The sequence below is a fragment of the Quercus suber genome, unplaced genomic scaffold, assembly GCF_002906115.3.
Source record: "Quercus suber isolate HL8 unplaced genomic scaffold, Cork oak 2.0 scaffold_36, whole genome shotgun sequence".
Classification (NCBI taxonomy): Eukaryota; Viridiplantae; Streptophyta; class Magnoliopsida; order Fagales; family Fagaceae; genus Quercus; species Quercus suber.
Window position 1 is genome coordinate 2,128,756 of NW_027069501.1, and position 13,049 is coordinate 2,141,804.

Consider the following 13,049-nt stretch of genomic DNA (forward strand, 5'->3'; position numbering starts at 1 on the left):
GCTTCATTACTAGCACTGCCTAATCTAAGGCATCGGCATACATATTAGCTTCTCTATAGATGTGCTCAATCTGAACGTTGGGGAAGGAGGAAGGACTTCAACAGGACCCTGCAATCAGTGACTAGAGGCTCTAATGAGAAGTTAGTACTAGAATTCTTTAAAAGATAAACAATAGCTAATGCATCCAGCTCCACACATAAACTGGAAATATTTTCAGATTAGCTAATTCAAGACCATCCCTTAGTAGTGCCCAAAGCTCAGCCCTCGCGCTATTTAAATTACCACTGTTTTATTTTGAAGACCACAATTAGATTATCTGCTTTTCATCCTCATGCACCCCAAACCATTCCAACATTTCACAACCAGTATAACCTTACAAATTCTTGTTTTCTTTCTTTCATTATTTATTTTTTATATAAAAGATTATGTTTCTTAGTTTTCTTTCTATTCTGGATGTATTTTTTATTTTATCATAGCTGAATTTAGACTTAATTTTCACGAAGCACCCAAATCGAGGAAAATGACTCATACAAAATTTATAAAAGCCAATACACAACATGAACTTATAGCTGAGTTTTCACCACATTTCTTTGCTACAAATAGAAGACACCATAAATTACTGCAAATTGAGACTAGTCATTGAACACAACCACTGAACCACCTACTTTTTGTTGCATACAAAATTTTTGTTTTAATTTTCACCATATTTAACCGTAAAAAGAAGATGTAGAGTTCTTCTTACGTAACTACAATTGCCACCACTAATCAAGCCTGAATCCAAAATAACTTCTCAAAAAAATCTTCCAATTTTTCATTAAGATCTTCAAATATTTCCTTTATATCTCCAAATTGTGAAACAACCAATCCCTACAAGGTCCAAGAAGCTACTGGACATGCCAACTAGTACCATCTCCACCGTAATCCTCTGTATTTTGCCAATTAAATAACTGAAAGAAAAGGAATATTAGCAATTGTAGTTGCTTATGTACATTTATAAACCCAGACATCAAAAATGGCAAATACAAGTTTCTGAGACTACGGTATATGGCATAATACAATATGCAATAATTGAATTTGAATGGACTTTTGCCAAATTCTTTAGTAGCTAGTGTTTATGTACTTTAAATGGCTGTATTTTACCTTATCTGTCATGATGGCTGTGTTTGTGACAACAAATCACCATATTGCTTTGATAATATCCTTAGCGTTTATGAAATAAAGAATCTAAAGTATTTCGAAAATCAGCAACTTCTGCACAAACACAAGGAGTTCAACAATGAACTATGATACATCCTTTGATCTGAAAACCCGCAGAGTCAACAACATATCAATTCCATGGCATAGATTGCCTCATCTGCCAGCATGCTCATTGCTCAACCAAGCAACATTATTTTAAACTCTAAACAGAGCTAATGGTAGCATAATTGCATACATACCTTGTTGTTTTCAAGTTGAAGCTCCACACATTTGACTTATCACATTCAACAAAGAAGTATGAATTGTCAAGTCCTATTTGTTGACTTATAGATCATCCACTCAAGCTTAGCCACTTAATAGGGCTGAGCTTCTAGATTTCACATCTCAGACCAATAAATTCTAGATCATTTGTTCATGTTAGGCAGTAAGCCGGATGGCTCCAAATTAATACTCGGACTATCCAACAAGTTTGTGGAAAATGAAGACTCGGGAAATCCTAAAAAAGCATTGTACATAGATAACATTAAACCAAAGAGAGACGAAATCTTTTGACTTTTGCAACATTTAATTTCGATGGAGTTGTTGACTGGGAAGTAGGAAAATTAATTATAGTATGGCGTAAGGGCTTTAAATTCCTCGACTGTAAGCCGCTTGCAATGCAGAGTAATCTTAGTTGAAAACTAGTGTTTGGTATTGACTTTTCTCTCCCCCATGGCTTCATTCTATGCAATGAGGAAGAAACCTTATATGGCTGCAATCTTGCTACTACTTGGGCTGTTGTTTAGCCCAGAACATACAGGTATTTATTTGTCACACACATACGTACTAGAGGCTCTAGGCTCCATGATACAAGCTTAGGCTCAATAGTACATATGGAGTATACCATTTTTTTTTTTTTTTTAAATTTTATTTTTAAAGATACAATAGGATTTGAAATTTATGGTCTCCACTCTATGATCATTGCTATTTATCATCAATACTATACACCAATAGATTTCTTTTTTATATAGGCGGGATTTGAATCTAAGTCTCTTATGTTAACTGAACCCTAAGGTGGAATAGACTTAGAAGTATAAAAATTATGTTGCTATATTTGAAATTCATTGAATCTATTCTCAATGTAATACAGGTGCACAATCCTTGGGTGTTTGCTATGGAGGGCAAGGCAATGCAAACAATTTGCCACCTGAGTCAGAAGCTGTAAGTCTCTGCACAACTAACAACATTGGAAGGATACGCATTTACTCTCCATATACAGAAATTCTCCAAGTCCTTAGAGATTCTAACATAGATCTCATTGTTGGCGTCCCTAATGATAGCCTCCAAGCCCTTGCCAATCCTTCAGCTGCAGCTGATTGGGTCCAGAGGAATATAAAAGACTATTCCTCAAATGTCAAGTTCAAGTACATTGCTGTTGGAAATGAAGTAAACCCAACTAGTGAAACAGCTCAATTTGTTCTTACAGCAATGCAAAGCATTTACAAAGCAATTACAGATGGTGGTCTACAAAATCAAATCAAGGTCTCAACCGCAGTGGACACGAATTTGTTGGGTGTTTTTGATCCTCCATCAACGGGTGCTTTTAGTGACAATGCAAGGCCATTCATAGAACCAATCATTAGTTTTTTGGTTAACACTGGAGCACCACTTCTTGCCAACATTTATCCTTACTTTAGAGTCAAGTACAACGACCAACCAGTCCCCTATGCCTTATTTACTGCCCCAGAAGTTGTGGTACACGATGGCCAATTGGAGTACAAAAATCTATTTGATGCCTTGATGGATGCTATGTATTCTGCACTTGAGAAAAGAAATGGAGGAAGTTTGGAAATTGTAGTCTCAGAAAGCGGATGGCCATCTGCCGGTGGTGCTGTGGAGACTATTGAGAATGCAGGCACATATTATAGAAATCTGATTAATCATGTGAAAGGAGGGACTCCAAAGAGGCCTGCAAAGGCTATAGAAACTTACTTGTTTGCCTTGTTTGATGAGAACCTAAAGACTGAGGAAATTGAGAGACATTTTGGCCTATTCTACCCAAGCAAACAGCCCAAGTATAATGTTAGTTTCAATTGAAAGGTTCGCAGTGGGGTGTAATAAAGGCCTTCGCTAATTACTATTTTAAATAAGAGTGGATTTTGTACGTTTACTGTGGCCTTGGCGTTGTATTGAAGTGATATTTTTCTAATAAATCAAGTAATTAAACACATCTTGGCACTAATAAATCAAAGTATTCAAATATGATAAATGGTAGCCTCTCTCTCAAGCCATTTTACTTGTTGATACTTTTGAATGACTACTTGTCAGTTGTCACCATTGTTTGCTCGACTGAAAGCATTTACAATACTAGGACATATATCTTTGACCATAGACTAAATGCATAACTTGTAGAGACTTGGAATTTATACCCCTTTCTCTCTTCATGAAATTAGTACTGCAAAGTTTAAAAAGTAAGTAAATTATTATTACTACCAACAATTAGCCTAGCGTCTTCTCAAAAAAAAAAAAAAAAAAAAAAAAGCCTAGTAAAAACATATGGATCCATGAGGGCTATGAGTAAGGCCCAATGTGCCTAAGGTCCATCAAAATAAGGGTCTGTTTAGTTAGAGATTTTTAGTATTATTGTTCAGTATTAAGTGCTATAAAAATACATGTTTGAGTGTTATAGAGATACGTATCAGAAGTATTATTGTTGTTTAAACATTAAAAACTGTTGTTTAAAACACTGATACCAAACAACCCCAAATTACAAGAATTCCATCAGACCTCTTTAACCGTGGCCTAATGGACTACTAGTAAGATATCAACCACAAAAGTACGTGGATTTATATACTGCTAAACTACAAATTATACCTTCTATCTTTGACCAATTTCAAGTTGTTTTTTTTTTTTTTTTTTTTTTTTTTTTTTTTTTTTTTTTTGCATTTCAATCCCTAAAATTTAATCTATTTTCAATTTAGTTCTTCCATCTAGTTTTATCCAATCTTGCCGTTAGTTTTAGTATTTTAAATTTTTTTTTTTTTATAAGACTTTTCAAGACAACATTATTTTGGTGCACTTTAACCGTATGAATTGGGGAAAGATTTCATTTGAAACAATTGGAAATTAAAGGATAAAAAAAATAAAATAAATTAGGAAAAGTTAAAATTATTATGTAAGTTAAGAGTTGTAGTACTTTTTTTTTTTTATCCAAATATAAGTATAGGCAATATTATTGAAACTGAATTTTAAGGTAAGATTTTGATTATTTATCATTTTTATTTTTTCTAGGGTCCATATCTCTAATTTCTAATATCTATTTGGATTATATTGTTTAGCCCAAAAATATAGAGTTTGACTCAAATAAAATAAAATTTTATACATTTCAATCCAAAAATTAAGAAAAAAGAAAAAGAAAATTTGACCCCCAAACCTGAAAAGCCAACCTACAAAAAAATCAATTTAAGATCCAATTAGTCCAAAATGGACTGAATGGACCGAAATAGAGCGAATAGACCAAATTTGACTGAAATAGACCAAAGTAGACTAAATTAGGCCAAACGGATAGAAATGGACTGAAGTTGACCGAATAGATTAAAATGGACCAAAATCGACTGAATAGGACTGATTTGGACCGAAATTGACCAAATGGACCAAAATGCTATGTTGATGTGGTTTAAAAATATCATAGCAACAACAAATGCTAAGGTGTGTATGGAGATTGAGGAGTTATTAATTTAGGACCCCCCTTTGCCAGTCCTTAATAAGTCCAAATAGATTCATATAATTAACAATATTTTTTACGACCATGGTTATGTTGTATCCCTATTATAACTAGGTCCAGAATCATGTATCAGCCCATGACAAACCCCAAAAGAACCTACTTCTTATCCTAATTTATAACTCCCCTTGGCCGTATCATTTTTTTTTTTTTAATTCCCCCCTTGGCTATGTCTAAAGCATAGTACATATAAATTTCAAGAATTTATCTAGTTTCAATTTAGTCCAAATAATTTTTTTTTTTAAATCATATATTATTAAACCATAATTCAAAAGAATATTTCATTCTTTTGGTTCCATTAACCAAATTTACAGATGCTTGATCCTAGTAAGAAGAAAATGAAAACTTTCTAAATAACCAACTAAATCAAATATTTTTACAATATTCAAGGAGCAAACTCCAATGTAAAAATTTAAATAAAAAATAAGAAGGAAGAAATTTTAATTATTATCTTTGAATTAACGTACTCAAAGTAATTAAATAAAATTTTATAAGGAAAGAAAAAAAAAAGTATTTAATAAATAAAACATTTTTTTAAAGTAAAATATAACTAGACAAGAAAAATGCTACTTTTCACTACATCTCTCTGAAATCTGAATCTTTCACTCTAGGAGCCAACGGTCCCACCTAAAACCAATTGCATCAATTTAGATAATTAATTTAATTTTCTTAGCAATTAATTCTTTGATTAAAATTTTGCAACAATATCCTACCATTAAATTACAAAAAATAAAAATTCGCCATTCCAAGTGTAGTCTTCTAAATATATCTGTTTAGTGTCAGGTATGTGTATGTTATAATGAAACTGTAATTAATACGTTCCCTCTAATCTTTTTCGTAAGTGGCTGCTTCATTTGGAAAAAGGAAGAACATGTGAATTACTTTGATCAGTGCACCACTTTTGCATCTTTTTTAGGCTTAACTGGAGCTGACCGCAAAGTTTACATGTCCAACGGGGAATATTAATGCTTTTACTTTACTTAAATTAGTGTTACCAACAACTTAAATCATTCTACTTCCGAATTTGCCCGTAAAATAATTTCATACCTTCCCTATAAATACTAAATAGCTATTTTCATGTTACAGTTCTCATCATTCACCAAACATTCCATTTTCACTTAAAAAGCAACCAATATCATGAGTTTGTGTACTAAAATTTCACTTGCTCTTATTTGTCTTGTGGGCTTAGTCCAACTTCACACTTCTCATGCCCAAAACTCACAACAGGACTATCTAAATGCTCACAATGTGGCTCGTGCACAAGTTGGTGTCCCAAATATTACATGGGACAGCACAGTCGCAACCTGTGCTCAAAACTATGCCAATTCAAGGATTGGAGACTGCAATCTTGTGCACTCAAATGGGAGTTATGGTGAGAACCTTGCTAAAGGCAGTGGCTCATTTACAGGGACACTTGTGGGTTGCAGAGAAGAATTGCTATGACTACAACAGAAATACTTGTGTTGGGGGACAGTGCTTGCACTATACTCAAGTTGTGTGGCGAAATTCAGTTCGTCTTGGGTGTGCTAGAGTTCAGTGCAATAATGGGTGGTGGTTTGTCACTTGCAGCTATGATCCTCCAGGCAATTATGATGGACAACGCCCTTATTGGTGAAGCTGGAATTGAGCACCTCTAACTCCTAAGCCTTCACTAATATTAAGAGAAAATAAAGAATGTATCGATCATAGTAATAAAAGATGGTTACAGTACTCTGCTTTGAGTAGCCACTGAACATTTATTTTAGCTTCTCAAAAGTTGTTATGCACTCCCTTACTGTTTTAAAGAATATGCATCTTTTCTCTAATTCGTGGCTCTGACATGACTTTGAGTTCCAATGAAGTGATATTGGTGGTAACGGTATATTTTGCAGTGTCTCATCTCATGTGTAATTTTGAATCCAACCTCCCCTTCCCCACCATCTATTTCTTAAATAAATAAATTAAAAAAAAAAAAAAAGCTTTTACATGAATATAATTGTCGTTTGACATGAACATATACCAAATGTTATTGAAGGCTAACACTATCTTTATCTCCCTCTTCCCAGGTTCTTGCTTTGACATACTAATTCTAGCCACGAAATAGCCATTACCTTTTGACATATAGAAGACTAAATTAATTTGGTGGCCCACATGATAAGGCATATGTTATAAGTTAGAGGTTTAATGGGATATAAAGATATATCCGTTAGTGTCTTGTCTAATTGGTCAATTAGAGAAATGGTTTCTTAACATGACTCCAACTTTGATAGTAAGTGGAGATTAAAGTAAACTAAAAAACTAGTCCTCTCTCTACCCATTAAGGTATTCAGTTTTTCCCATAGTAGATTGAATCTAAATGAACTAAGTGTAACAGCAAAAAGGGTGAAGAGAGAGAAAACCAATCCTACAAAGAATTACTATTATTCACTGGATCTCAAGAGAATTGCAACAATAAATCTAGGTAAGTCTCATGACTTTTTATTGTGTTATATATCAGTGTGAAATTCATGATAGTTCTAGATCCTGAAGTTCAAGTAGTTGTGAATGTTTAGCAACATAAAGTATTTTAAGTTTTACATGTGGTATCAAAGCCTTTGTTTTAGAATTATCATATTTTTTCCATTAAAGGATATATAAACGTTTATTCGATGTATAAACGTTTGTGGTGATAAAATCCATGTGGTGAATGATTATGTTCTTCCTCGCCCTTATGATTTGGATTCGTGAAAGTGATTCACGTTTATTTTTTTGATGTCTCATCCACATAATCGTTGATTCAGATCCAGTTATTGGCCTAGGTTGTCTTTTGTCTTTCCGAAGGTTTATTAATTTCAGCGTTAAAAGAGCAAACCCAAAGCTTTATTGTGAAGTTTAAATATTTAATTTGCCTTTTGTATTACGAAGTATACTTAACTGAATGTTTGAAATTGAATCTAAAGCTTATCAAGTTAAAGGCACACTTGGCCGAATCACTGTGTTTGACATGAGATTGGTTTCATGTTTCAATTCTATGTATTAAATCCTTTAATATTATTTAAAAGGCATAATGATTGGCTTGGCCGAAAATTTTTTTATGTTCAGCAGATTGTATTCCTTTAGCATTTACATTTTACAAATGCTTAAAATATTTAAATGATAGGCCTATAATTGGCTATATTATTTTGAATATACCCTGTTGATTATTGTATGGGCAACGTCATTAATCTTGATTTGGAATCTATATTATGGTACGGTTTGTTAGTCACCAATAGACATGGTAAAACAAGCAGGTCGGGTTATGTTCGGGTCGGGTCGGGTCAATCGGATTGCGGGTCAAAACGGATCATTTTAAACGGGTTAAAAACAGGATTTGGTCAATCAGGTTGTGGGTTGGGTTGGGTTGACCCATATTTTTCACATGAATTTTTTTTTTAAGAAAACAACATGTATTTGCCATTTAGAAAGTCATGCAACAAATTACTTGATGTAAAATACATTACTTTGAATTCACTACTTATATCAAGAATGAATCACACTTATTAATACTTATTCAATAATTTTCAAATTATACAAATCCTAATATTGCTATCTAAAACAAAATAACACAAAGATAAATAAAACAAATACACAAGTTTTATTTCTACACAATATCAACATCCCAAAATATAAAACAAAATTACAAATGACTTATTTGACAATGAATAAAAACATATAAGAGATTTACAATCTTGAAAATTAATTTTATAATTTATTGTCAATTGTGGTTGGCACTCTATTTCAATTTGAAATATATATTAAAGTTTAATTGTTTACTTATTTGTACATAGTCTCTTTTATGAATATCATATCATTGTCAAACAATACACACTCTAGGAAATATCATAATTTATTTTCAAAAGCAGTTTATTTTGAACATAAATTGTTAAAAAATAGGTCTAAGCATTCATAATTTATGTTAATTTGATACTTTGGCTTCACTATTTTCACACTTGTGAATGTTTCTCACATATGTCTACAATTTTAAATCTATATTTTTAACTGTACTGTAATCAGATTATCTTGGCATGTAAATTGCTATTTGATATCTAAAATTTTTTACTCATTACGGAATACTCAATCATTCATCTTTCATTAATTTGCATACAGTTATGTAAATGTCTCAATTGTTTCCTTAAAGCTCACAACAAACAATTAAACCAATATTGTCTTTATTTTATTTTATTTTATTTTATTACCAAAAAAAAAGTTTTAAAAAATGGTTCGGGGTCGGTTCGGGTCGGGTTGACCCGAAAAAACATAGGTTGGGTCACGGGTTAACCCGTTTTCTTCTGGTCAAAAAAATCTAATTCAAGTTAGGTATTTTTCGAGTCAGGTCGGGTCATTAAATTCTGACTTGTTTTGCCATATCTAGTCACCAAAGTGGCTAGACCAGAATGACACATAGATAACAAGTCAAATAATTGAGATTAACACCTATTCCCTAGTGTTAATAATTAATGACTTTGCATGCTGCAATTCTTTGACCACAAAAATATTAGGTTGGCCCAAAGGTGCACCACTTTCAAGTGATTAATTAATTGGAATAGGATAATTGATGGGTATTTATGGTTGAGATTGGAATGGATACCCAAAGGTAACGACCAACTTAATTATGAATGCTTTATTAATTAGTCCTATTAGGTGAAAATGGAATCACCATTATTGTTTAATAGTTTACCATAAGATAACTCAAAGGTGGATCACGGTAATACTATTTATTATTGTTTAAACATGTCTTTCAATTTTGGTTAATTGTTCCTTGTAAGATAACTCTTAGCACTAATGTAGTGAGCATGAATTATTGAGTGCAGTGTCTCTTCCTGTTTCACTTCATTCGCATGCTTCATCTATTCCCATAATAAATGGAACAAATTTCTTAGATTGGAAAGAACAAGTTCAGTTTCACCTTTCTGTACTGGATCTTGATGTAGCACTTGAATATGAGAAACCGGCTGCTCTTACTAATAAAAGCAGTGAGGATGAAAAGGCTTTGTTCAAAGCATGGGAAAAGTCAAACAGATTGAGCATTATGTTTATGCGAATGACCATAGCAAACAACATCAAGACCGCACTTCCTAAGACTGATACTACTATAGAATTCCTTACTAATGTGGAAGAACGTTTCAAAATTGCTGATAAGTCCCTTGCGAGGACACTATGGCCAAACTTACCACCATGAAATTTTACGGTAGGCATGGGATGCATAAGCATGTCATTGAAACGATAAATTTGAATGCTCAACTAATGACTCTAGGGATGAATGTGGATGACTTTTTCCTCGTTCAGTTTATATTGAACTCCTTGCCTTCTCAATATGGGCCATTTCAGATTAATTATAACACTATGAAGGATAATGGAATGTCAATCAATTGGCTAGTATGCTCAATCAAGAGGAGTCAAGGCTTAAGCAACTTAAACAACATTCAGTCCATCCCATAGGTCAAGAAGTCTAAAGAAAATTGAGGAAGCCTAAAAGGGGCAGAAGGAATAGACCACACAAGTCCAATAGGCCTAATGTACCTCAAGCCAAAAAAGAAGGAAGATGGCAATGATAAGTGTTACTTCTATGTAAAGATGTGAGACTATCAAAATGATTGCCCTAAATGTAAACAATGGTTTGAAAGGAAAGGTAAATCTTTCATTAAAGGTTTTGTTTCTATATGTTTTGAAACAAACCTTGCTGAAATTCCTTCTAATACTTGGTGGCTAAATTCTAGGGCTACTACTCACATTTATAATACGATGCAGGAATTCCTTTCATACCAAATTGTAAATCCATATGAAAACTTTGTGTTGATGGGGAATTGGGTTAAAGCACCAATTGAAGCCATTGGAACTTATCGTTTAGTTCTAGAGACTAATTATCATTTAGATTTGTTTCAAACATTCTATGTTCCTTCTATTTCCAGAAATTTAATTTAGCTTCTTTAGCTAAACTTGATATTGATGGTTACTTCATTAAATTGGGGAATAAGAGCTTCGGTTTGTTTAAGAATACTTCTTTTGTTGGTTCTGGTATTCTTTATGATTCTTTGTACAAATTTAAGCTTAATGATGTTTTTGCTAAAACCCTTCTCACCTTGCATCATAATGTTGGTATCAAACATAGCCCCACTAATGAAAATTCCTCAATCTTATGGCATAGAGGGCTAGGACATATTTCCAGAGAAAGGTTAGAGAGATAAGTAAAATATGGGTGTGGGTACCAAAGATGACATAGTCCTTAGTTTAATGTAAAGATTCAATGATCAATTCGACCAAGGCATACACAATTAGCACTAGGAAGAGTGACTTATCTCAATTATAAAAATATACATATATGACCTCCCACGAAACTTGATTACATAGCTGTTGAAGCTTTTCATTTGACTCCATATACATCATATCATTTGATCTTTTTGAATCAATATATCTCATTTTGAGATCGATGCCTAAAATTTTTGATATTTCAATTTGATGAGCAAGCCTTTGGCTTTTTGGGCATCATACAATTTTCACAAAAGTTGCTTTCCCTTTTCCCTAGTTAAATACTAGTATGTGCGAAGGTTTTTACAACTCATTATCTCTTTTCATTTGAAGATTTACATTTGTTGAGCTCTTTTAAATTAAAAAATAAACGAGTGGGAAGATATATAAGCACAAGTCTATGGAAGTTTCAAGATCAACACAACCATTGACTAATCATTCATGACAAGTTTGAAGATCTATTTACAAAAGTCACATAGATGTCTAGATTTTTCCCACAATGATATGAGTGCATAAAAAACAAGCTACGCTCAAAAATGCACAAAGCCATAAGTACAAAGGTACAAGGCAAAACATGCTTGTGACAAAACATAATAATGTCGATCAAAATTTTTGGATTTTCTACTTTTTATGTGTTTTTGGATTTTTTACATAAAAGCAAGAAAAGATTGATCAAAAACAACAATGTGAAAACATTTAAAAACAAATGCAATTAAATAAACACAAATACTCAAATCAAGTTAGCATCACAACCAAGCAAAGTCACAAAACATAGGAAGTATTAATGCATGGACATGCTGTAATGCTTATGCATGAGTACCCTCTTCACACACACATCACGTGCGTTTGGGGTGATATCCCTATAGGATTGGATACGAGTGTTGTGGCTTCCAAACCTTTTGTTGAAGCTTGTCAAACAGGTGGTGAATGCATCAATCATCCTTATCACATCCCTTATTCTAGGATCACCTTCTTGACCTTTTGATTGTTCAACATTCCAATTCCCTTTGTCATGTCTTGGATCTCTCGACCTTTGAGCACCTGAATTCTTTAATGCATTCAACTTATGACAATTGGGTCTGGTGTGACCTTGAAGTCCACAATGATGGCAGAAATGTTAAGTTCTCAGACCTCTTTGTGACTTTAGGAGTGATTTCTCTTAAGCCTTAGACTTGACCACTAATCGGTTATGAGGCTTATTCAAAAACCGTTGGTCAGTCACATTCTGCTTCTTTTCCGATTTCACTTTCTTAACAACTGAAGTTTCTACCACTAGTTCCTTAGCTTCCACGAACTTCATATCTTTGGACACTTTAACACTTGACCTACTCTCTCCGGTGTATCTCAATCCACTTTTGTCAAAGAAAAGTTTTGATGAGCAAGTACTTAATCAAGCTTCTTGGAGGAAACTCGCTCTACCTTAGCATTGACTCGAACCACCTCTAGCTCAAGAAATTTCATCTTTGAGTAAGCTTCGGTCAACTCTCCATTCAGCATCTCCATTTCACATTTGGTCTCCTTGTATCGCACTAGAAGACTTCTATAATCTTTCTCTGCCCTCTTCATCTTTCTAATGGCTGCTTTAGCAACTTTTGCATATTCACCAGTCATTTTAATGAGGGAATTGTAGGTCTCTTGTAGTCCCACTTCTTCTTTATCTTCCTCATATTCAGATTCCTCAACTATCCCAATTGACTCCAATTCAGTGTGCTCACCAAGCTCTTCCACTAAAGCACTCAAGTCATCCAAAGATTCCACATGAGCAATGGTCATAAATGCAAAAAAGTTTCTCTCTCCATCACAGCTTTCATCTGAATCTGAATTAAAGGAATCGGAATCACTAAGTGTA

General features: G+C 33.4%; 2 protein-coding genes and 1 pseudogene across 2 annotated transcripts; all 3 read left to right on the top strand.

Moving 5' to 3' along the window:
- Nucleotides 1–1,856: 1,856 nt before the first annotated feature.
- LOC112041143 (glucan endo-1,3-beta-glucosidase, basic vacuolar isoform) lies at nt 1,857–3,406 on the top strand. Its single transcript, XM_024074042.2, has 2 exons — nt 1,857–1,996; nt 2,327–3,406. The coding sequence occupies exons 1-2, from the start codon at nt 1,909–1,911 to the stop codon at nt 3,271–3,273; spliced, it is 1,035 nt and encodes a 344-aa protein (XP_023929810.1). The 5' UTR covers nt 1,857–1,908; the 3' UTR covers nt 3,274–3,406.
- Nucleotides 3,407–6,055: 2,649 nt separating this feature from the next.
- Nucleotides 6,056–6,739, top strand: LOC136066489 (pathogenesis-related leaf protein 6-like; annotated as a pseudogene).
- Nucleotides 6,740–9,519: 2,780 nt separating this feature from the next.
- On the top strand, nt 9,520–10,133 carry LOC112041131 (uncharacterized). Its single transcript, XM_065770852.1, has 2 exons — nt 9,520–9,548; nt 9,743–10,133. The coding sequence occupies exons 1-2, from the start codon at nt 9,520–9,522 to the stop codon at nt 10,131–10,133; spliced, it is 420 nt and encodes a 139-aa protein (XP_065626924.1).
- Nucleotides 10,134–13,049: the final 2,916 nt, after the last annotated feature.

Bases quoted from the DNA above. Each gene is read 5' to 3' on its own strand.
- LOC112041143 (XM_024074042.2), top strand. From the start codon at position 1,909: ATGGCTTCATTCTATGCAATGAGGAAGAAACCTTATATGGCTGCAATC. The intron at 1,997-2,326 runs GTATTTATTTGT...AATGTAATACAG, and splicing joins GTTTAGCCCAGAACATACAG to GTGCACAATCCTTGGGTGTT.
- LOC112041131 (XM_065770852.1), top strand. From the start codon at position 9,520: ATGGTTGAGATTGGAATGGATACCCAAAG. The intron at 9,549-9,742 runs GTAACGACCAAC...GCACTAATGTAG, and splicing joins ATTGGAATGGATACCCAAAG to TGAGCATGAATTATTGAGTG.